At 43.7% G+C, this 25830-nt stretch overlaps 1 protein-coding gene across 1 annotated transcript in view; it reads right to left on the bottom strand.

Moving 5' to 3' along the window:
* The window catches only part of HKDC1 (hexokinase domain containing 1), a 49028-nt gene extending 37346 nt beyond the window's left edge, over positions 1 to 11682 (bottom strand). Inside the window, exons 1-2 of the mRNA XM_019444381.2 lie at positions 11457 to 11682; positions 6318 to 6480 (exon numbers count right to left, since the gene is read on the bottom strand). Of these exons, the coding sequence (XP_019299926.2) occupies positions 6318 to 6480; positions 11457 to 11519 (226 nt within the window). The 5' untranslated portion in view covers positions 11520 to 11682. The remainder of the gene's footprint in view (positions 1 to 6317; positions 6481 to 11456) is intronic.
* Positions 11683 to 25830: the final 14148 nt, after the last annotated feature.

The raw sequence follows: 25830 nt of genomic DNA, 5'->3' as shown, positions 1-25830 counted from the left end.
TCAAGCCCTGCGTCAGGCTCTGTGCTGAGCATGGAGCCTGCTTAAGACTTTTTCTCTCTCCCCAACTTGAGGGAAGAAAGAAAAGAAAAGAAAAGAAAAGAAAAGAAAAGAAAAGAAAAGAAAAGGGAAGGGAAGGGAAGGGAAGGGAAGGGAAGGGAAGGGAAGGGAAGGGAAGGGAAGGGAAGGGAAGGGAAGGAAAGAAAGGAAAGGAAAGGAAAGGAAAGGAAAGGAAAGGAAAGGAAAGGAAAGGAGGAAGGAAGAAAGAGAGGGAGGGAGGGAGGGAGGGAGGAAGAAAAGATAAGAAAAGACAAGAAAAGACAAGAAAGAAAAGAAAGAAAGAAGAAATGGGCCTTGAGGATGGAGTCTATTCTAGCATGCCACAACCAGGCTGAGAGCAGATACTCCAAGAGTGGGCAAAGTGCTGGTAAGGCAGAAGGAAAAGGCAGAGAGGTATGCAGGGAAGAGAAACCGGCCCCATACAAGGCTCAGTCTCATGGGCAGAGGGAAAAGACTCCAGAAGGGAAAAAAGACAGGGACCAAATGATAGCCCTTAAGGGGCCAAGGATATTCATATTTGGGGCCAGACCCAGCCCAGTACAAGGCAGATGCTGTTAATAAAAAGGTGGGAATAATTAATAAATAAATAAATAAATAAATAATAATAATAAAAAGGTTGAAGCAGTTCACTTTGGTGACTTCAACTCGGGATCCAGCCAGAATTTCTGCTAGGACTCTTGCCAGTGTCTGCATCAGCCACAGATGTGGGATAGGAAGGCAGGTGTACAAACTCTTGAACCAACAAGCCTTTGTATAGAATTATCTATGCCTGACAAGTGGCTACAGGTTAGGCATGCTTCATGATATACATACACCCAAGACACATGTAAGTGAAACTCCATGACCGCAAATCTGGTCACCCAAGTGGCCTTATTTTGTACCGTGTGACCCTAGACACAGCTGCATGGATACAGGGACCAGCTGGCCATTCAGATTTACTTCTTGTGAAATATGAAATAAAACACAGTGAGAAATTGCTAGTTGGTGGTAAAAACCAAAGTGGAAGGTGCCCCAAACCAGAGGTCAGCTGAGGAGCCAAGGTGGCCCTATGTATGTAGGCCGAAACCACGGAGGGAAATTCTGACTCCTAGTTCCCTTGCAGCTTAAGTGTACCACGGTTCGTGCCCTCAGATTCACGAGATCCTGTGTGTCTCCCTTTTTGCTTTCTGTGTCTTTGTACAACAGACCTCCTTTCTTGACCTGGCTTGCCTGGGTTCTCCGTTCCTGGCACACAAAGATCTAGAGACAGGCCCTCCTGAGCAGTGCTCGGCAAACTTCAATGTGCATGTGAATCTCCCAAGAATTTTAACATGCAGATTACATGATTCAATTTAGGTGGGCTCAGAGATTTTGTGGGTTTTAAAAAAATGTATGTATATATACGTATGTATGTACATATGGATGTAATCACTACATCCAACATGGGGCTTGAACTCGTGACCCTGAAATCAAGAGTCGCATGCTCTTTCAATTGAGCCAGCCAGGCACCCCTGAGATTTTATATTTTTCTTTTTTTTTTTTTAATGTTTATTTATTTTTGAGAGAGACAGAGACAGAGAGAAAGAGTGTGAGTGGGGTAGGGTCAAAGAGAAAGGGAGACACAGAATCAGAAGCAGGCTCCAGGCTCCGAGCTGTCAGCACAGAGCACGACGCGGGGCTCGAACTCACAGACCGTGAGATCATGACCTAAGCCGAAGCCAGACGCTTAACCGACTGAGCCACCCAGGAGCCCCAAGACTTTATATTTCTAAACAAGTTCCCAGGTCTCTGCTGCAGGTCTCTGGACCACAGTTAGAGTTGCACGGGCTTAGTCATTTATAGACCCAGCCAGCTGGATCTTTTGTTTTTGTGGAGATTATTTGGACAGAAAGATTCTTATCTCCCTAGATCAGCCCCCAAAGAAGCCTGTTGGAGTCATTTATTATTCATGAAGGGAATCCAGGGACCTGATACTGTGCGATTTTTATTAGCCTTCATCACGTACCAAACAAGAGATGCTTTCACAGATGTTATCTGAAGTAGGAAATAGGGAAGATCACACAATCCTTGTATGAACATTTACTGAGCACTGACTCTGTGCCAGATAACACGCCACGTGCTAAGAAGGCACAGGGAGGGCAGGAGTGAACGCCACAGAGGAGGCGGAAAGAGCCGAGTACTGAAGAATGCGAGGGAGGGAGGCGGGCAGCCGGCCAGAGGAGGTCCCAGGGAGGAAACCTGGAGCCAAGGAATGAGCTCACATAGGGAAGGGAGGGTCTGCTTCTGAGGAAAGAGGGAGGTGTGACAGAAATGAGGCTCGCAGGTAGTCTCGGGATAAACTAGGAAAGAGCTGGAAAAACTGCCCCACCCCAAAGAGCTTGAGCTTTATCCAGAAGGTGAGGGGGAGCCACAGAAAGATTTGAAGCATGGGAGTGCCGAGCTCTGATGGAGACTTGGGGAAAATGCCTCCAGCACCAGTCAGAATAGACTGGAGGATTTTCATAAGAGGAGCTTCCTGTGCTGCGGTTCGGGTTGGAGGTGATATGCAAAACCCAGTGTAGGGTAGCATGGATTCATCCCTTCCTCTGGACACCGGTGCTCTTATCGGTGTGCAATCGCCTGGCTCCACCAGTGACTCAAGATGCAATTTCATGGAAACCACCTGGCGTGGTCCCTTCTGTGACTTTGACCCCAGAGAAAGGACTCGTTGGAACCTGAGGGAGGGAGGACCTACCTAGAAGAAGAGACAATAGCGGCAGTGGGGCCGTCAGGATCTCGACAGCAATTATGAAGATTATCATGACTGTCCAATCGTGGGGACGTAATGTACAACATGGTGACTATAGTTAATAGTACTGTGTTGCGTATTTGAAAACGGCTAAGAGGGTAGATCTTAAAAGTCATCATCAGAAGAAAAAAAGAAATTTGTCACTACATGTGTTGCCAAATGTTAGACTCACTGTGGTGGTCATTTTGCCGTATATACAAACATCAAATCATGTTGTACACCTGAAACTAATACAATGTGGTGCTAATTATATCTCAATAAAAATTTTTAAAAAATAAAAAGATAACAATCTCCCAAGAGAGTGAGGTTGCCTTGACAATCCGCCTCTGTAGGCGGATTCTGTGACCTTTCCGAGGCTCCAGGGTTTCCTTCTCCTAAGCCACTCCCAGGGTTTATGCCCCTGTTCCTTCCTGTTCCCACAGATGCACGATGACTGAATGTGTAGATTCCCGGAGACGCAGAATCTCCAGGGGAAGAGACCTGAGAAACCACACCACATTTAGGAACTGCTTCGGGGGAGTCTTTTTGTTTTTTGTTTTGAGAGAGAGAGAGAGGGCACAAGTGAAAGAGGGGCAGAGAGAGAGAGAGAGAGAAAGTGGGGCTCACCCAGGGCTCATGCTCACCCAGAGTGGGACTCGAGCTCACGAACTGTGAGATCATGACCTGAGCTGAAGTCAAATGCTTAATGACTGAGCCACCCAAGCGCCCCGCAGCTGAGTCTTATACTCAGGTGAGCAAGGGACCCCTGTTCTAGGGCAGCCCCCTGGGCATATCAACTGACTACGTCAGGCCCCCTGGGCTCCCCTTCAAGGCTCCCCCCTCAGTAGCAGCATCTGGAGTCGGGCCTACAGCATCACAATCACCGTCACAATCATGTGATGGGCACTTCCCGTCCCCCTTCCCTCGTGACTGGTAGAGGATAAGGCACAAAGGCTAACACTTTTAAGGCACTTTGTAAGAACAGTCAGTTGCAGCTCCCTCACTGAAAGGCTGGGAGGGAGCTAAGCTCTAACAAGTTACCCCCTCTCAGGTAGGTTTGGATAAAAGGAAGGGAATTACAGACAGTAGGTGAACTCAGGATTTCTCTGGCACCTGCACACATTTTTGAAATGGAGGTCCCAGTGGATTAGCAGCATTTTATTTGTTTGCTTTTGTTAGTAACCATGAAATTACACCACCAGCTCACAGGAGCCACACAAGACTTGGGGCAATATTTGCGAGATTTTAAAGCACTCCTTCCACATGACTTCATCAGATCCTAACAACCCTGATCTTTTACTGATGCAGACAGGAGTGCAGTGGTCCTGGGACTTACCAAGGCCACTTGGCCCCAGGGACTCTGGGTCCCAAGACCTCACTGCAACAGGATCACCGGTGAGAATTATTATATGATGAGAGGCTCTGAGGAGAGGTACCTCCGGGCCTGAGGGTTTCTAAGACTTGTCAGTTTCACTTCCAAACCTTCCTGAAATAGCCAGGGCCAGGAAGACGCATCTATCCCCACAGCCTCCAGACCATCAAAGTCACTTTCCCTCGCTTCTGGGGACACACCTCAGCAGGAAGAACCAAAGCACAGGAAGCTGGGAGGACTTCACCCTGGTGCCTCCCGCCATAGACACACCCATGACTCAGATGCTTACTCTGAATGGCCCTGGATGACCCTTCGAGGACCACAGTCCCCTAGGCACTTTCATAGAACAGCATCTGGAACTCAGCAGATTTTTTTAAACAGGACTGTCTCTCTCCAAAGCTTATGTCCCTCCAGGGTGAGTAATTGTCCACCATGTCACCCAGCCACCACTGAGGGAATAGGACTTTCACATCACAGTTCCCGGAGAACTCTCGAATGGCAGAAACTACCTTGACCCAGTCATTGGCCCACAGGGGCCCAGAACCCGGCTAATCCAATCAAAGCCCCTGGGAGTTTCCTAAACTTCAGTCCCTGCTCCTTCAAGGGCCCCAAAGCCCTCGCTGGAGCTTGGTGGGAGCACTGGGACACTGCCATTGGGGGAGCTCATTGGTCCTCAGTGTTCTCATCTGACCTGGGCAAAACAGTTACAACTCAGGGTTCTTAAGGGACAGTAACACCCCTGACCACAGACGGTGCCTGGTAGACACCAGTTCCTGTCCCTCCTGTGGCTTTGCCCAGAGGCTGAGAATGGAGGAGGTGGATGGAAACTTGTGGATTCCCTCTAGAGACCTCTAGGCTATGGTCAGCAAAGCAATAGTTCCCCAAGGATGTCCACATCCTGGGATGCCTGGGTGGCTCAGTCCGTTGAGCATCTGACTTTTGATTTCGGCTCAGGTCATGATCCCAGGGTTGTGGTATGAAGCCCTGCCTCAGGCTCATGCTCATGCTCATTTTCTCTCTCTCTCTCTCTCAAAATTAAAAAAAAAAAAAAGATGTCCACATCCTAATCCCCAGACCTGTATATATGTTAGTTACATGGCAAGGGAAAATTAAGGTTACAGATGGGATTAAAACTGTTCATGGGTTGGCCTTGATTTTGGAAGATTATCCTGGATTATCTGAGTGTGCCTAATGTGTAATCACAAGGTCTTTAAATGTGGAAGAGAGAAGCAGAAGGATCAGAGTCAGAGAGAGATTTAAAGATGCTCCGCAGCTGGTTTGGAGATAAAAAGGGGCATGAGCCACGGAATGCCGGCGGAAAATGCAAGGAAAGAGATTCTACCCCAGAGCTTCCAGAAGGAACGTGGCCCTGCTGACAGCCTGATTATAGCCCAGTGGGACCCAGTTCAGACTTCTGACCTTCAGAGCTGTAAGAGAATAAATTTTGGGTGGGTTTTAAGCTGCTACGTTTGTGGTAACTTATTATAGCAGAAAACAGAAAACAAATACAGAGGCCAACTCTCTCATTTTACAGATAAAGAAACTAAGGCTAAACGTTTGGCCAAAGGTCACCGAGAAATGGGCCTAGAACCCAGGTTTCTTGAACTGTCATTTATTCTTCCTCCCACTACATCACCTTATCTTCCATTACTTACCACCTTGGGCCTAGAATCCAGATACCTAGGCATGAAACACCACTTATTATCCATTCAACAAATATTTCAGGGCCTAGTGTGCATCAGGCACTTCGCTAGGTGCTCAGAACACTGTGGTGAAGAAGAAACAGACTCTGCCCTCAGGGAGCACTGGCCCAGTAGGGAGACCCGGCATGGGAATGCTTCCTAGATGGAGGCAGTGACCGCTACCCTGAGATTGAAAAGCCAGGTTGATGTTCACGAGAGGAAGAATGTTGGATACCCCAGCAAGTGAATAAACAAAATGTGTGGGGCCAAGGTGAGCGGAGAAAAAGCAGGGTACATTTGAACTTTGGTTCAAAACTTTTGGTATTGACTAGACTGAAGCAGAGAGAGTTGGAGAGGAATGTGCACAGAGGGCTGGAGAGATAAGCCAGGGGACAGGTACCCATCAGCCAGGGAGAAAGCAGGGAGATCAGGGTCCCTGGCAGCCCCTAGCCCCACTCACCTGAGCCATCTGGAATGGCCCTGACAAAGGTGGGCAGCATCTTCACGGAGGCTGTGGGGTTGGTGTCCTTCCCCAGGCCCTTCTGCATTTCAGCCTGGAACCGAGCCATGATGTCCAAAAGGGTCTCATCGGAGAGCCGCATGTGATACAGGAATCTGTCCACCTGGAACAGACACCAGGGTGACCAGGGTTGCCTGTTAGGGGTGCTTGTCCTCCACTCCCATCACGAAGCTGCATTTCTGACTCTGGGGACATCGACAGTCATGATGTCGATTCCCAAAACTTCCTTGCCTGACCCCTCACATCTTGGAGACAAAGTGGGGAATTGGAAGAACAGAATGGATTGGAAGGCTGGGAGGCAGGAATTTATTCCTCTGAAGGGTGAGCTCTGAGGAAGAAAGGATTCTCCCATTTTTCTGACGGGACAATAGAGGGGCAAAAGCTACAAAGGATTCAGGGTTTCTAATTCCTAGCCCAGGGCCTGCACCCTTGTCTCATTGCCTCTCCACTACAAAAGACTAGCTATAGTTTGAAAGGTAAATTCCTAAGCACAGAAGTTTTCACTTCCAATGATGACAATATATACCCAGACTTGTTTCCTTTTGTTTATGGGCTGCTAGGAAGCTCAGCTAAATTTAGTTTCCAATTGCAATCTCTAAATTCTAGTCCTTTAAATTGTCATTCTGCTTTTAACTGAGGTTCTAATTAAGATGAAGTTTAATTTCTCTTTAAATGTTTTTTATTACGTTTCTTTATTTTTGAGAGGCAGAGAGAGACAGGGTATGAGCAGGGGAGGAGCAGAGAGAGAGGGAGACACAGAATCCGAAGCAGGCTCCAGGCTCCGAGCCGTCAGCCCAGAGCCTGACTCGGGGCTCCAACCCATGAACCGTGAGATAATGACCTGAGCCGAAGTCGGACACTCAACCGACTGAGCCACCCGGGCGCCCCAAGATGAAGTTTAATTTTTAAAGCCAGCCCCAGTAGCTCCTAAAAATGAGTGGGAAACACTCATTTTCAAATGAGTGGGCAAAGGACCACTGCCCTAATGGAGGGACACTATAAAACTCACTCTGGCTGTGCTTAGTACAACAGTTTCCTCTTCATGGTAATGCTCATCATTTGGTAGTGACAGCCTGAATTCCCAGGGCTTACTGGAACAGATGACTGAGGGGGTCACGAGTAGGGACAGTGGCACAGATGCCCTGTATTTGCCCCTCCTGCTTTATGTACACATACTGAGCAGCCTCTCCACCCACCCAAGTCACAAGCAGACTTGATCCCAGCACATTCCTAGAGGAATCACTCTCCCACACTTTTCTCAAAGGCTAAGAACATTCGTTGCAGTCTACAAAGTGCTTTCATGTAGGCAACCTCATTCAATCTCCCTGACATGGCTTTGAGGCAGCCAGGTGAGGCCAGAATTCTTGCTTCTGGTTGAGAAATGAGGTCTCCAAGCCTCAGAGTCATGAAGCAACACTGGGAGAGCTGTAAGTGAATGGCAGCCGTGGGACTAGAATCCAGTCTGGTTTTGCCTGGTTTTGCTTCACAGCTCTGTGCAGGACACAGGAGCCCAACAGAGACATTACACGGAAAGTGCAGGGGCCACATGACCTTTATCACAGGACAGGTGCCTAGTCATCAGCCAGGCAGGCCTACTGGGCGGCGCCCCAGCTTAGGCTGGGGACAATATGGAGACCCAAGCCAGTGAAATGGCGCATGGCTCCAGGGACTTGGGGGCCAGGGAGAGGCCAGAAAACCATCAGAGAGCCATTAGCAAAAAGGACAATTGGGCTTTCAGTGTATTTGAGGAGATAGGATGGAACCAGGTCATGCTTCATTAAGGGCTTCCTGTTCACCCTGAGTCTGTTTATGACTAATTGGTTGGCACAGCCACACACACGGAGAAAACCGACAGAAGGGACGTGACCCAAGTAATTGGGGCTTGGGGAAGGGTGAGATGTACTACACGGGAACTAAACTTGCTCCCTTTCCACCCCAAGGACCCTGAGATGCGCCCTTGGACCTACAGCTCATTTTGCTCAGCGCCCAACAGAACTTCTCCCGTGTCCCCATAGTGTCATCCCTCACATACAAGACATGGGTTTGAGGCCCCATTGGGGTCATTTGCCAGCTGCAGTTTAAGAGTCCTTCAGAACTGTGGGTTTCCGCTCCTGCTGTTTCACTAAGTTCAAGTCGTGACAGAAAGAATGTCAGCTTAGCAACAATTTCTTGTTTATTCTTTGTACCTCCCACAGGACCTAGTGCAGTAGCTAGACGGGAAAAATGAAACATATGTTGGGGAGGGAAAGCTGTATTTTAAATCCAAACAGGTGATTTGAGGCCTGTGTAACCAGGCACATCCTTTGCAGGCACTAAGGGAGGGTGTTTGAGTTGCAGAAAACCAAGCACACATTTGGAAAGACTCTGAGACCGTGAAACAGGATATCTTCTAAACAAAAGAGCCAACACACGGTACATTTAACATAGAAGAGCAAATTCAAAAATGTAAGCTCAGACTTGCTGAATGACAGAATGTGGGAGCCGGAAGTGACTTTAGAGATCACTTAGTCCAAAGGTCCCATATGAATCAAGAGTCATAAAAAGGTTCACCTCTTTGACCCAGTGATTTCGGTTCTGAAAATCTAACCTTATGATGATCACAAAGATGGATAACAGTAAACACATTCCAGTGTTTTTCATAACAATATCTTAACTGTTAAAAAATGTTTTCAAAAGTAGCCAAATGTCAGGGGCACCTGGGTGGCTCAGTTGGTTAAGCATCCAACTTCCGTTCAGGTCATGATCTTACGGTTGGTGAGTCTGAGTCCCACATCAGGCTCTGGGGTGACAGCTCAGAGCCTGGAGCCCGCTTCGGATTCTGTGTCTCCCTCTCTCTCTGCCCCACCCCCGCTTGCACGCTGTCTCTCTCGGTCTCCCAAAAATGAATAAACGTTAAAAAACATGTTTTTAAGTAGCCAAATGTCCAACAAGAGGGAAAAGATTAAGTTACAGTATATCCAACATGATTGAACATCAGAGGATAATAAAATGATAATAATGAAGAAATGGGAGAAATGGACGCAAGTGGTTACAATATAACAATAAGTGAAGGACACAAGAGTCAGAATTGTAGATGAGCTAGAAATACAACTGTAAAAACACACCATAACGGCTTCCACCGGGCAAATCTGACAGTGTTTGTGAGAGGGGTGGGAATAAAGGTAACGTTTCCCCTTTTCGTAATGTTGACTTACTGAACCGTAAAAAGTACATACTGAAAACCTAACCAGCCCTTCTCTTATGAGTGAACAGTCTGCAGGTCAGTGACCAGAGTCAGCCCAATGTTCTCAGTAGGTCAAATAACATCAATATATTGAATTGGAAAAGAAGTTATCACAGTGGTGTTTCCTTCCTTCCTTCCTTCCTTCCTTCCTTCCTTCCTTCCCTCCTTCCTTCCTTCCCTCCCTCCCTCTCTCCCTTCTCGTTTTATTTTGTTTGGTCTTTGTTTTAACATTGGTATAGGGAGATTGAAAAAAATTGTTCCAGGGTCTAAACGGTAACCCTCCCAGGCAAGTATGGCCCAGGATCTTGACACTCTGGAGGCAGGAAGCACAGAAACTAAGGAGGGGATAGACTACCTGACCCTGGAGAGAAAGAAAGGGCCTGTGCCTTTTGACCAGGTGTGTTTACACCACGTGGAGGAGGGCACGAGCCCGTGTTCTCAGAACCTGTGACTCATCCAGCAACCAATAAACCAGATGTCCGTACTATCCCAGTCACCTGTTACTTCAGGTGGCCACAAGGTGCTCCTGACTATCCCTCCTCAGCTCACTCTTCAGCTTTCTTGGAAGGGGAGAGAGGAGGGAGATGGGAAGGGTCAACCTCAGGCCCTGACAAAGGCTCACCCTCCTCGCAGAGGACCCGAACAAATCCGTGGAGGCTGCAACCTGGGGCTGGTGGACAAGCAGGTCCCACCTGATTCTAGGATGTAACAAAAGGAACCAAGGAAATGAAACTAATTCGCAGAACCAAATGGAAAGGTTCCAAAGACTTCTCTCTTGGGTTTTGTAGAGATACATGCAGGTTTCTTCTTTACTAAGCAGGTAATAATGGAAAGTGAATCTTTAAGTTGTACTCTTGAGGACTTTTCTACCTCCTCAAGAAGCCAGTAGAGGACTCCATGAAACTAATCAATACGTGAAAATTAAGACAGCTTAAATCAGATTGATTCACAATACTTTAAGATTTGCTATAACTTCTAACCCAATTCTCTAATGAACAGAATTTAGTGGAGGTTTATCCCACCAAGCACATGAGGGCTGTAAGGGACCATGCTTCCTCTCTGTGTTTGAAAAGCCTGGAGGCATCACAGCACAATGGAAAGAATGCTAGGGGAGTCAGAGACTTGGGTTTAATCCTCTCTCCACCTTAAATACTCGGGTGGCTTTGGCTAAGTCCGGCCTCCTGAGAGGATTTCTGTTATCTGTAAATTGAGAGACACTAGTGCCCAGGGCGCTGCCTCGGCAGCTGGAGTGGCTGGTGTGGCAGGCTGGGCTCCTTCCAGGCTGCCAGCAGAGAATGGTGAGCCTTGGCAACTTTTAAGCAGCCTACCTTGGAATCAATTTTGTGGAGAGGTTTCGTGGGCAAAGTGGCGGAATAATGCACAGCCTACCATTGGCCAACAGCCATGGCAATAGTAAATATTTCAACTGTTGTACATCAAAACCCACATCCCTCTTGGTTGGTTCCCATGCTTCTATTCTTTCAAGCACATGAAGAATCATGTGAATTACTTGAAAGGTTCTCAAAATTTCTCTCCCCTCCTTTGTAGCCTTTCCCCTCAAACATCCCTGACATCAAACACGATTGTCTTTCACCTTTCTAAAGACTTTTGCCTCATCCACACCCAGTGATATCTGCCAGGAAGTGCAGAGTGAAATGCAAGACTGAGGACAATGTCTAATGCCCAGCCTGTGGGAGATTTGCTCCGCTCCCCACTCCGTGAGCTCTTTGCTGGTCCTGTGCTCCCTGGGTCTTCTCTAATAAGCTTGCTTAAGTCCCTTTGGATGCAGCCACGGTATCAATTAGTTCTTTCAGTCAAGAATGAGCCAGGTATCTCTGAGCTTTGCGAGTCCTTACCTTCTTGATCTGATCCTCCTTCAGCTTGGTGAAGTAAAATGCCATCAAGTGTACGGCAAACATTTTTTCCAAGTTTGGTTTCTCCTGAGATGGGCAGAGATTTCTGTGCAGTGTTTACTCCCGTGTCTCTGGAGTGCTGCCCACTCCCGGTCAGGCTGGAGGCCTCCAGGAACTAGGTGCTACAGATTAAATACCTCCAGGCTGCTTAGTTCAATGATTAAACTTCGCCCCCTCGCTCCGGTCCCTCCCTCCAGCATACATTTGATTGTCTAATAGGAGGCTTGGGACGGCAGCTGAGGATTGGTGGAGGGGAGGCAGGTGATGGGTTGCTTGACTCTTTGAGAATTGGGTGCCACAAAATACCATTGCTAAGCAACACTCTCAAGCCAGCGTTCCACCAAGCCCACTCAGCCGAGGAAAATCCGAGAAGTTGGGCGTTAAACAAAGCCAACTTTGAACCAGCTGAACTGCTCGGCAAATGTTTGGTCTCAGCCTTTTCTCTTTTGTCCTTTTCTTCTCAATCCAGGGATGTAACTCCTGACTCCCTGCCCCTCCGTAGCACTGTCTTAATTAAGACTAAAACATTGCCCTGGTCAGGGAGATTTCAAGAATGTTGAGGCAAATCCCTCCATTTGTGACAGATCAGATCTCTTGGCTAACAGCCCATGGTAATGGAAAAGAACCAATAAAAGTTTATCTAGTCACAGTGATAAGCCAGAAAACCTTGATTACATAGGTAGTGACCCAGGAAAAAAATATACACGAGAAAGAATGGACTGATGTCACCAGTGCTCACCGGAAAGCTGCTGCCGGAGAGAAAGACTGAAGTCAGAGGCAGAAATGTCTCATGCCACTGAGAAATTTGGTTTACTCATCTCACTCATACTGGATGTGAGAAGGACCCAGAAAGGGGCCAGCGTGTGGGTACTTTAGACCTTGCACTCTTCCTGCAGTCATTGGTCAGCTAACAAAATCAGTAACAACTGTAGTGTTAACAAGAGCAGCTAGCAAGGAGGGAGCACTTACTGTTCCCATTTCATAGATGGGAAAACTGAAGTCCGGAAAGGTTAAGTGACTGACTCAAAATCACAAAGCCTGTGAACGGTGCAGTGAGGAATCAAACCCAGGAGTTTCATTCCAGGGCCTAGCCTTTAACTGATACATAATGTCGCCTCTCGTCTTCCTCCCTGCAATGGATACTCAACTGATACCTATTAATAGCACCAGCTTTCCGCTGGACTGTTGTCAAAAATTCCGACCACTTGGATAGCTACATACAGGGATACCATTCCCACAAGGTCTTCCCGGTGAGGGGAAGTAACAAATGGAGGAATTCCTGGCCATAACTTCCCAAATATTAATCAAATGCTTCCCCAAATTAGCAACCGAACTAATGTTAAGGCAGGTCTGCCGGGAGCCCCCCAATGTTTCTCGCTCCCACATATACCTGATCTTCAGTTTAACCGCCTCAGCTTTGTTTGCTTTTCTGCCACACAACCTCATTAATCAAAATGATTACCAAACAATTGCCTGGTGAAAGAACCTTCAACTGCGGCCTCTTCAGAAGCCACCGATTCTCGAGTCAGCGCTCTTTACCCATCCATCATGTGACTGGGCCTCTGGAAGTCTAGTGTAAGCACACAGCGTTTGACTAAAATTACTCCAGATACTTCCCTCAGATTGATATAAAACTGTCTCCCAGATTGAGAAACCCCATCCTTTTCAGTCTGTTCACCCCTCAGACTATGAACTCTCTTTTCACTCCTTTACTTTGTCTATTATCCAAGCAAACAAAAGTTAACCTTCAGTTGATGAAACCATTCAGTTCCCCAAACCATGTGGAATCGTTGGTATTCTGAAACAGACGTGCTATGCCGGAGTCCGTACAGGCTGGGGATGACATCCTGGGGCAGATCACCTGCCCACAAGTGATAACAATACTTGTCTTAAGTCCTCAATTTTGGGGCATCTGGGTGGCTCAGTCAGTTAAGCATCTGATTTGGGCTCAGGTCATGATCCAGCCCCACCTCGGGCTCCGTACTGTCAGCACAGAGGAGCCTGCTTTGGATGCTCTGCCCCCTCTCTCTCTGTCCCTACCCAATGGTTCTCTCTCTCTCTCTCTCTCTCAAAATAAACAAATAAACTTAAAAAAAAAAAAAGTCACCTCTGCGGTGCAGTGTGGCACCGACCGTCCTTGATTTATTCACCATCGGGGTAAAAGGTTACAATGGCCAGTGGACAAAAAACCACAAAGCCCTGACCGAAGGTCCCTACAATCTCATGGCTGCTTATGTGCACAGATAGGCAGCCTTGGGGATTTTCCTCAGGCAGACAATATCGGAGGATGTTCACCTGTTACATTTTCCATTTTTAATGTCAGCACATCTGCACCTACTTTCCAGGTTTGAGCTAGCCAACTAAACTGAGTTTAACCATTATAAAGATCACATACATTTGGAGTCCTGTACCTCACTCTCCTCACTTTATAGAATAAAGACAAAATATTGTGCCAAGTCTCATCTGATTATTCCAGCCCAACAACTTAGAATTTTTCACTCTTATTAAGTTTCTATGTAGCTATTCAAGGATATCTGGGTGTGAGTCTTATAAGCACTTAGATTTTGTTTAAGAACACCCATTCGAGGGTGGGCACCACTAAGTGACATTTTCATTAAAGGATATTACCCATCTGACCCAAATCTTTCATGTAAGAAGGGAAACGCTCTCAGCTCTATACACATCTCCATTTCCATAGAACTCTCCCTTATGGAAAGGCCTAAAGATAATACCTGCTTTCTTTTAAGTACTGAGCATGGTAGGAGGACTAGAAGTTTAACAGAATGTACCAATTTATTTAAAAAAGTTTTTTTATGTTTTTGTTTATTTTTGAGAGAGAGAGAGAGACAGCGTGCAAGCAGGGGAGGGTCAGAGAGAGAGGGAGACACAGAATCCGAAGCAGGCTCCAGGCTCTGAGCTGTCAGCACAGAGCCTGACGCAGGGCTCAAATTCACGAGCCGTGAGATCATGACCTGAGTTGAAGTCGGACGCTTAACTGCCTGAGCCACCCAGGCGCCCTGAATGTACCTATTTCTTTAGTAAACACTTTTATAGTGTATACTAAGTGCTTTACAATATTAATTGCCCGAGCAACTATCATTTCATGCTCTTCATTTTACAGGTGGAAACACTGAGGCACAGGGCCCAACTGGTACATGGTGGAGTAAATATTTGAATGCAGGCAGTGTGGCTTCAGAGCCCATGCTTAGCCACTGTGCTGTACTGACTCTCGCTAACCTGGAAGCAAAGCATAAGGAAACACGGGACCCAACCTGGGAAAAGCAGCATAAAGCCCCAGGCAGCACAATGGAGAATGCACATGCCCTGGGATCCCACTTTGGCTTTGCCCTCAACTGAAGATGAAGGCCCTAGGTTCATATCTGCAAAGGGTTCGTAGCTACTCCAAAGTAAAAGAGATCACCAAGGAATCCATGTGGCCCACAGTAGGTACATGAGAAACATTTCTTTAATCCAAGCCCCTTCTTGGGTAGGGACCCCTTCTTAAAATTGCTCTTTCATTTCATCCTATTTGGTCCCTCAGAACAAGAAAATGCGGGGCGCCTGGGTGGCTCAGTCGGTTAAGCATCTGACTTCAGCTCAGATCACGATCTCGCGGTCCGTGAGCTCCAGCCCCGCGTCGGGCTCTGTGCTGACAGCTCAGAGCCTGGAGCCTGCTTCGGATTCTGTGTCTCCCTCTCCCTCTGCCCCTCCCCTGCTCATGCTCTGTCTCTATCTCAAAAATAAATAAAAACATTAAAAAAAAAAAAAGAATAAGAAAATGCATGTAGCCCATTCAACACCTTCAGTAAAGCATAACCATAAACCATTAGAAGGTACCAGTTCCATTTACTGGCATGACTGGAACAATTAGGAATTTTATAAATATTCTATTCCTGTTCAGTAAAAGGAAATAGATCTTGAATTCTGCTCCATATTCTTTTTAATGATAAATCCAAAATTAAGTTGTCCAAAATGTAAATCAGTCTAACCTGCTGGTATTCCACTTACTGCAAAAGAGTAAGAGTATGTGTGAGAGAGCAAACTTCCATACAGGAAAGTCAATGTAGAAACTTCCAAGCCCTGCCAAGAGTTAGTTACTATGGTGTCTCTATGGGAGCAACCACAAATGAAGCAGAAACGTTAACTTCAGCAAGTTTCAAAAGAATGCTACTGATCATTTTTTAAAGGTTTAGTCCTGACCCAGAAGGGATTGGAAATGCTCATAAAAAAATAAATTGCACACAATTATTTTTATCACAACTCTACATTAAGAGCTGTATTTGCAGGGCTCCAGTATTTGCTCAGTCGGTTGAGCGTTTTACTCTTGATTTCGGCTCGGATCATGATCTCGCAGTTCGTGAGTTCGAGCCCCAGGCTGGGTTCTGCCCTGGTGGTGCGGAGCCTGCTTGGGATGCTTTCCTCCCTCTCTCTCTGCCCCTCCGCTGCTCATACACACTCTCTCTCTCTCTCTCTCTCAAAAATAAATAAATAAACTTTAAAAACAGCTGTATATGTTAAAGAGAAACCAGTCACACAAGAAAATTCAATCCGTGTGGCTTTTAACATTTTTCGGAGTAGTTACAACCTCAATTGCACAAACCAGCAAACTCGTAAAAGCAAATGAGACTTCTGGTTAAACATGTGGTAAGCCCACCAGGAAAAGGAAATGAAATAGTGATTAATAAGAGATCTTAATGTAATTTTGAAAGGTAGAAAGCCGACAGAGACTAGCTTAGCAGAGGAAACCTTGCAGAGAGTGACCTTGCTGAGAAATGAGAAAAGACATTTTCAACTCTAGAAATGCTCGGGAATTGCAGGCCCTGATACCTCAGAAGAGCAGGAGGCAAGACATAGTGCCAAAAATGGGAGATCTTTCGAAGAAAAAAAGCGGCATGCATCAAGTATGCCCCTCCACCTAGAGCACAGGGTGACCAACCAACCACCACCCGTAACAGCGAGTGGGCTTTTATTCACTGGAGAGATGGAACCCCAAAGCCTCTGGACTCAGGACTACCAGGCACCGTGGGAAGTGGGAATGGGGCACAAAACTGAAAATGCGGTCTCCAAGTGAAAGCCTCAAAATAGGCAATGAGACCCCCAAACCACTTTCTGCCCAGTTTCTGCCAGCAGACATCTATCTATAGACATCCCCTTCCTCCCTTCCTGGGAGGAGTCAGGGGATCCAGTTTTTCCTCTGGTAAAACTAAATGTCCTTAGATATGGAAAAGGCAAAAGGATAGAGACAATAAACAGATCAGGGGGTTTAAAGTAGAGGATTAATGGGGTGTCTGTGTGGCTCAGTCGGTAAAGTGTCCGACTCTTGATTTCAGCTCAGGTTGTAGTCTCATGGTTTAACGGGCTCGAGCCCCACATGGGCTCTTTGCAGGCAGCACAGAGCCTGCTTGGGATTCTCCCCCCGCCGCCTCTCTCTCTCTCTCTCTCTCTCTCTCTCTCTCTCTCTGCCCCTTCCACACTCATGCTGTCTCTGTCTCTCTCAAAAAATAAATAAATAAAACTTAAAATTTAAAGAAGAGGATTGAATAAGTGAAGCATAGGGAAGTTTTTAGGGCAGTAAAACTGTTCTGTATGATGCTGTAACAGTAAATACATAATGCAATGTTTGTCAAAACCCATAGAACTTTATAGCACAAAGAAGGAATTTAATGTATGTGAATTTAAAAAAATATTCAGGAGGGGCACCTGGGTGGCTCAGTCAGTTAAGCATCTGACTTCAGCTCAGGTCACGATCTCAGTTTGTGAGTTTGAGCCCCGTGTCAGGCTCTGTGCTAACAGCTCGGAGCCTGGAGCCTGCTTCAGATTCTGTGTCTCCTTCTCTCTCTGCCCCTCCCCTGCTCTCTCTCTCTGCCCCTCCCCTGCTCTCTTTTTCTCTCTCAAAAATAAAAACATTTTTGGGGCGCCTGGGTGGCGCAGTCGGTTAAGCGTCCGACTTCAGCCAGGTCACGATCTCGCGGTCCGTGAGTTCGAGCCCCGCGTCGGGCTCTGGGCTGATGGCTCGGAGCCTGGAGCCTGTTTCCGGTTCTGTGTCTCCCTCTCTCTCTGCCCCTCCCCCGTTCATGCTCTGTCTCTCTCTGTCCCAAAAATAAATTAAAAAAAATAAAATAAAAAAAATAAAAAAATAAAAACATTTTTAAAATTAAAAAAAAAAAAAAGAAGTAATTGAATAGGGGCACCTGGGTGGCTTAATCAGTTAAGTGTGTGACTTCAGCTCAGGTAATGATCTTGCAGTTTGTGAGTTCGAGTCCCACATCAGGCTCTGTGCTGATACCTCAGAAATAATAAATAAAAACATATTTAAAAATATAAAAAATTTTAAATATTTATTTTTGAGATAGAGACAGAGAGCAAGCAAGGGAGGGGCAGAGAAAGAAGGAGACACAGAATCCAAAGCAGGCTCCAGGCTCTGTTGAATGTCCCAACCGAAGGACATTCTATAGAGTATGTGACTAGTCCAGGGGCACCTGGGTGGCTCAGTCAGTTAAGTGTTCGACTCTTGGTTTCAGCTCAGGTCATGATTTCAGTTTATGAGATCAAGCCCCGCATCAGGCTCTCTGCTGATGTTGTGGAGCCTGCTTGGGATTCTCTCTCTCTCCCTCAATCTCTGCCCCTACACCACCCCCCTCTCAACATAAATAAATAAACTTAAAAAAATTATATGTGACCAGTCCAGCTCAAAGCTATTGAAGTCATCAAAAGCAAGAAAGTCTGAGAAACTGTCATGGCCAAGAGGAGCCCAAGGAGATAGGACAGCTAAATGTAACAACGTATCCTAGATGGGATCCTGGTACAGAAAAAGGACATTAGGTTAAGAACTAAGGAAATCTAAATAATCTGTGGACTTTAGTTAATAATAATCTATCTTTATTGGTTCATTAATTATGACAAATGTACCACACTAATGTTAAGATGCTAACAATAAGGGGAACTTGGTATGGGGGTATACGAGAACTCTGTACTATCTCTGCAACTCTTCTGTAAATCTGAAACTATTCTAGGGGCACCTAATCAGTTAAACGTCCAACTTCAGCTCAGTCATGATCTCATGGTTCCTGCATTTGAGCCCTGCATCGGGCTCTGTGCTGACAGCTCCGAGCCTGGAGCCTGCTTCAGATTCCGTGTCTCCCTCTCTCTCTGCCCCTCCCCCACTCGCACTCTGTCTCTCTCTCTCTCTCTCTCTAAAACACAAACATCAAGAAAATTAAAATAAAAATAATAATAATAATAAAGTAAAACTATTCTAAATTTTTTAAGTTTATTTTTTTAAACCTTATAGATGCTGATATTTGGGAAACACACTGAAAAAGCCAGCTAATAACCCAATAGCCAAAGCAATCCTGAGAAAGAACAGATATCATAAAACCTGATTTCAAGCTATATTACAAAGCTATACTTAACAGAACAGTATGGTACAAGCATAAAAACAGGCAGCTAGATCAATGGAATGGAACAGAGAGCCCACAAATAACCCCCCACATAAACAGTCAACTAATTTTTGATGAGGGTGCCAAGAACACACAATGGGAAAAGGATGGTCTCGTCAATAAATGGTGCTGGGAAAAGTGGATATCCACATGCAAAAGAATAAAACTGGACCCCTAACCTTACACCACTCACGAAAAGTAACTCAAAATGATCAAAGATTTAAATGTAAGACCTGAGGGGTGCCTGGGTGGCTCAGTCAGTTGAGCATCTGACTCTTGATTTCAGCTCAAGTCACAATCTCATGGTTCACGAGTTCAAGCCCTGTGTCAGGCTCTGTGCTGACAGCGTGGAACCTGCTTGGCATTCTCTCTCTCCCTCTCTCTCTGCCCCTCCCCTGCTCACTTGCTCTCTCTCAAAATAAATAAATAAACTTAAAAAAAAAAAAGAAAGAATTCATGGCGTTCCTGGGTGGCTCAGTTAAGTGTCTAACTTTGGCTAAGGTCATGATCTTGCAGTTCATGAGTTCAAGCCCCGCATCAGGCTATGCACTGATAAAGCAGAGCCTACTTGGGATTCCTCTCTGTCTCTCTCTCTGTGTCCTTCCCCCATTCTCTCTCTCTCTCTCTCTCTCTCTCTCTCTCTCTCTCTCAAAATAAATAAACTTAAAAAAAAAAAACTCATATTATAGCAAAAAAACAAAAAAATCCAATTTAAAAATGAACAAAGGGCCTGAAAAGCATTTTTCCAAAGAAGACACACGAATGGCCAAAAAGAACATAAAAAGGTGTTTGACATCACTAATCATCAGGGAAATGAAAATCAAATCCACAATGAGATATCACCTCCCCATGTTAGGATGCCTTTTATCAAAAAGAGAAGAGATAGCAAATGTTGGCAAGAATGTGGAGAAAAGGGAACCCTATATACTATTGGTGGGGATGTAAATTGGTACAGTTATTATGGAAAACAGTATGGCAGTTCCTCAAAAAAAATAAATAAAAATGGAACTACCACAAGTTTCAACAATCCCACTCTTAGGTATATGTCCAAAGGAACTGAAATTAGTATCATGAGGGGATATCTGCACACATGTTCACAGCAGCATTATTCACAATAGCCAAGATATGGCAATCATCTGAGTATCTGTCAATGGATGAATGGATAAAGAAGATGGATCATTCAGCCATGAGAAACAAGGAAATCCTGCCATTTGTGACAAGGATGGACTCTGAAGGCATTATGCTAAGTGAGATAAGTCAGACAGAAAAGGACAAATATTGTATATCACTTATATGTGGGATCTAAAAAAACTGAACTGGGGTGCCTGGGTGGCTCAGTCAGTTAAGCATCTGACTTCAGCTCACGTCATGATCTCACGGTTCATGAGTTTGAGCCCTGCGTCAGGCTCTACGTTGACAGCTCAGAGCCTGGAGTCTGCTTCAGATTCTGTGTCTCCCTCTCTCTCTGCCCCTCCCCCACCAGATTCTCTCTCCCCCTCAAAAATAAACAAACATTAAAAAATTAAAATAAATAAATAATAAATAAATGAATAAAACTGAATTTGTAAACAGAGAGTAGAATGGTAATTAGCAGGGACTAGGGAATAGAGATTTTGGGAGATATTGTTTAAGGGGGCAAACTTACAACAAGTAGATAAATAAGTTCTAGAGATCTAAGGTATAACAAAGTGATTACAGTCAACAGTACTATATTATAAACCTCAAAGTTACTAGAAGACTAAATCTTAACTGGTCTCAATACAAAATGACATAGTAAAGGCATTAGCTAATGCTACTGTAGTAATCATAGTGCAATATATAAATGTATCAAACTAACACTTTGTACAGCTTAAACTCATACAATGTTATACATCAATTATTTCTTACTTTTAAAAAAGCCATCTTATGATCCAATTAACCTGCATCAAAACCCAAAAGTTAATAAGCCCCATCCATGTCAACAGAGCTTCCTATTAGCTTAATTCCTCACTTTTAAATATGAACAGAGCCAAAGATTACTAGACACTCAAGAAAAGTTACCAAAAAGGCAGAAATCAAACCAAAGAGAATATATATATCTATCTGTAGATAGATAGATAGATAGATAGATAGATAGATATATGAAATAGAAGAAAAGTTTTAAAAAATTTGTTGTGTCTTTAGGAAAATAAGACATTGCATCCACAAAACAAAATTAAGATAACTCAAAATAATTGAGCTGGAGAGGCAGAGTGGAGGAACTATATGACACTTAAAAAAAAAATCAGTATTTTTTTCTAATAAGTGTTTTAAGTTCAAAAAGAAATTTAACTCTGGGCTAATTAGGAAAGGTCATAACTGATAAAAAGCTTATATGAATCTATAAGGAATTTCTTAATAAGACTTTCTGGGAATGATTTAAAGGGGTACTTTCTGACACATTTTCCAGTATTTTTTTACTATGACAATATTAAGCATTTATATTCTCTGGTTACATTTTATAGCATTCTTAATTAGCTTTGAGCAGTTTAAATTCAGCTAATAAGTTAACAGTGTTTAAGAAATACTGTACTAAGATTGTCAGTAAATGAAATAATATATAGACATACATGATGCATTACATTAGTAAGGGGAGAAAAGCATTTGCCTAGGAAAACAGGCAAGATGAGCTTTAAGATCAGGGCAAGACTTAGTTGAAATATGTAAAAATACATTCGTTCTAACATTACTAAAAATTAAATAACAGCAGGCAGAATTGATAATTCATTTATATGAATTTGTATATATATCTAAGTCACAGTTTATGGAGCAGGTAGTGATGAAATTAAACCACTGTGCAGAATATAGAAGACCAAGTCACAGGAGGTTTTTCTTCCATCATCTCTCAAGGTAGTCTTTTCTTCTGATGGTTCCAAGTCTCCACTAAAAAGCCCAGCACTGGAAGCATCTACAGTAAAACCTTGGATTGCGAGTATCTTGTTCTATGAGCGAGTGTTCTGCAAGACAAGCTAGCATTTCTAATAAATTTTAACCTGATAAGCAAGTGATGTCTTGCAAAACCAGTAGTACATGTCGCCGAATGTCACATGATCACAACTGAGCAAATGGTTCTCGACACTCCCCTTGATATACGGAGTGCTTTGGATTACAAGCATGTTTCCGGAATGAATTATGCCTGCAAACCAAGGTTTTACTTTCTTAGACCTCGGGACAGTCAGCTGTTAAAATGCCAACATTCTCACACGAAGCAACAAAATTCTTACCTTCTGTTTCCCTCACTGCCATATTCCCCTTTATTCTTCTGAATTGTGACCCTTTCTTTTCAAATGTGTATCTAAATCTCTTCTCAGACGTAGACATTATGTTATCGTCACTCCTTTTATTTTCAAAATGAAAAAAGGAACTATGAAATTATAATAAAGAGCTCTAAGGAACAAACACTATGATAAACTAAGGTTTTGATATGCTAAAGTAAAGATAGAGAAATGACCTATAAAGTTGTACCAAAGTCATGAGCATAGGGGTGCCTGGGTGGCTCAGTTGGTTGGGAGTCTGACTTCAGCCTAAGTCATCTCTCTGTTCTGAGTTCGAGCCCCATGTTGGGCTCTGTGCTGACAGCTCAGAGCCTAGAACCTGTTTCAGATTCTGTGTCTCCCTCTCTCTCTGCCCCTCCTCTGCTCATGCTCTGTCTCTCTCTCTCTCAAAAATAAATAAACATTAAAAAAAATTTTTAAAGTTATAAGCATAATTTCTAACTACTGATTTAACAACAACCCAAAAAAGTACAAAGGAAAAAAAAGGAGTAACAGCTATATCAAAAGAGAAATGGAAAAAAATGAGTGACTTAAGCAAAGGAGCAATTTAAGAAAGCTAAATCCTCACCTGATACTAACAGGAAATCAGCAGCTAATGTCTTAAAATGCTAACTCAGAAGATAGTAGATGCATATTATGTCGTGTCAACGAGGTAAATTCTAGAAGAAACAGATAATAGAGTTGGGAGTACTTGTCTCTGGTTTTTCAGCTGTGTATATATTCCTTTGAAAAAAAATTTTTTTTAAATAGCTTAAGCTTATTTGGCTTATGTATATAGATTAGAGATAGGTTAATGTGCAGAAGTGTGTCTTAGAGGAAAAGTTATCTCCAAGTAAGCTTTGTTTTGAATTTGTATCATGAATTTGTTTTGAATTTGAATTTATTATACTTCAAATACTTATATGAAAAGGGAATTTTATAGAATGTGGTCAACATCCATCTATTTATCAGTTTTAAAAGGATAACAATGAGTGATACACATGTTAAGAAAATGAAAACATAGCTATTAAGAGAAAAGAGTAAGGCAACTTGTAAACATTGCAGATTACTTCAGGGACTAAAAATACACACACACACATACACATATATACATACTATATATATATATATATATATATATATATATATATGTATATATATATATATATGCAAAACATATGTATATGCATACATATATATATGTATATGTACATATGTATATGTATATGTATACATATATATGTATGTATGTATGTCTTGGCCTGATTAAAAGTACTTAAAAAAAAAAAAAAAAGACTTTCCAGCAGGGATTTCAATTTCACTGCCCCTTACAGGTGTGTCCATTGGCAGTTCAAAGCAGTCACTAAGATTACAAGCCTTTCCTGAAGCTTCTGTAAGCACCAGAGGCTTTTCAAGGGCTTAGAGTGGATAGGAAGCACATGATAGTGAATTTTAGGGTAGATTATAAAAGTATACCCTTGAAGAACCAAGTTCAAGAGCACCTCCTCTACCCAACATTACCAAAAGTAGCTTCTTGCATTGTCTTCTTTGCCCAATCCTATTTCAAAAGTTTTTTGTTGTTCTCTAGCATTTTTGCCCATAAAGACAACTCTTATCTATCTTCTGTCTGAAATTGTCCCCCTATGTTCAGTGACAGGCTTTTACGTAACAGTGATAACTCAGAAGTCTGTTTATAAACCTTGCTATCTCTGCTCAAGTTTATGTATTTTATAGCTTTAGAAATGGAGGAGAGAAAATAGCCGGATTCATTTATACGTTCGCTTGTCTCTTAACAAAGCATAACCTGTCATTGTACCCTAATAGGTTTGAGGTGGACACACCTAGAATAAGTGCATCGTAATTATAGACTCCCAGTCATAAGCTAGAAGAGGCTAGGTGTTTTACGATGATTGTCTTCTATGCCTGTGATTCACAAGAAGTCATTTTTTCAAAGGACCCAAACCTATTTTGCAGATTCACACTACTCCACAAATACAGTGCACAAAAGCATTACGAGCCATTGGTTATTATTCCTAACCAGTTACGTACTATGCACATTTTACTGAATTACCTAGATCTGTTCTGATGGAACTGAGGTGGGCATCTAAGCCTCATGTTGATGTTAAGCTGAATCCACAATAAACCAAGGAGGGCTCTCAAGCAAGAACTTCAAAACCTGCTAGAAAACTGCAAGGAAAAACAAAAAAAGTTGTTTTTGAAATGTTGAGAACATGACCTTAGTGGAAGGAAAACCAAGCTGTTTTCATGGTGACAATTGTAAGCACACTGCAGAGAATTATTCAGGGCCCCTCCAATTACATTTTTCCTTTCAAAGTTACATTTTTCCTGATTTCATCTTTCTTTGGTATTTTCTTCTAACCACAAAGTTTTCCCTCCCCCACAAAGAGAAGGGTTAAAGAGTAAATGATTTATCACTATTTATAAACTCTCCTTAACTCAGTGTTTAAGCAGCCCTTCCCTAACAGCACTCCCACCCCCTCTCCTCTCGTCTGGGTCTTCACTAACATTTAACTGTCCTATGTTTGCAAGTGTCTTGCCTAAGTGTCTTCTCTGACTCACCAACCTGGCCCCTAAGCTGGAGACAGTAGCAGAATTACAACATTCAAAGTGATGTGCCTTACCACTTAAATACAGTGACATCACATCCATTATACAGGTCAGTTCATGAATATTTCTTGAGACCATCTGGGCAAGAATAGATGCACCAGGTCTGCTATAGTATAAGTCACAGGAGAAAGCAAATTCTAGAAGCTGAAGTTGCTCACATGCAGAAGATCAAAAGAAATATGCCCTTCCAGGCACTTCACTACTCTTTACCCAGAAGCAGGGGAGAACTCAAGTCAGTGCCACCTGTTCAACCTGTATTTCCATAACAGCAAAAGTCAAAAGAATAAAGACTGCCATCTCAATTAAATGAAGTATCATCTGAACTCTGAACTACTGAAGGAAAAGCCAGAGAGATGGCTAGTTTGGTAAACTTGGCTGTTCCCTGACCCAATTTCAACCAAATCAGGTCTAATCCCTAGTCTGAAGTCAGCCTCAACTTAGCAGTTGAAGAAATTAGTTCAGCTCTTAAAACAACCTAAGAGCTCAATTCACAGCCCAGAATGAACCCAAACATTCAGGTTCATTTACAAAAGAGTTCCTGTATACCAGGCCCTGTGCTAAGTGGGATCTCATCACACTTAACCTACTGGACAAATCTAAGTAGGCATTATTGTCCATGCAGAGACCAAGCCCCAGAGAGGGCAAGGTCAATGAGCTTGGCAGTGATGAGAAACTGTACCCTGATCTGTCCAACTTTTGTCATTCTCTCCCCTTATTGTACTTCTTCCTAGCATATCTCTGAAATTATATCCACTTATTTCAGAAAGACTGATTTTCCTTTACCATATTTCAGGAACCATAGTATAGAAGTGAACCAGACAGACAACAGTATTTGCCCTTACAGAGCTGACATCATTTGTCAACTTACTCCTGTTTGTTCCGTATCCAAATACAACCTCTATGATGGCAGAAACATTATCTGCCTTGCTTTCTGCCTATATCCAGCACCAAGAACAGCCTCTAGTACATGGGTACCAG

The sequence above is a fragment of the Panthera pardus genome, unplaced genomic scaffold (assembly GCF_024362965.1).
Source record: "Panthera pardus isolate Hobbes unplaced genomic scaffold, ASM2436296v1 HiC_scaffold_22, whole genome shotgun sequence".
NCBI lineage: Eukaryota > Metazoa > Chordata > Mammalia > Carnivora > Felidae > Panthera > Panthera pardus.
This window is presented reverse-complemented; position numbering and strand designations above follow the sequence as displayed.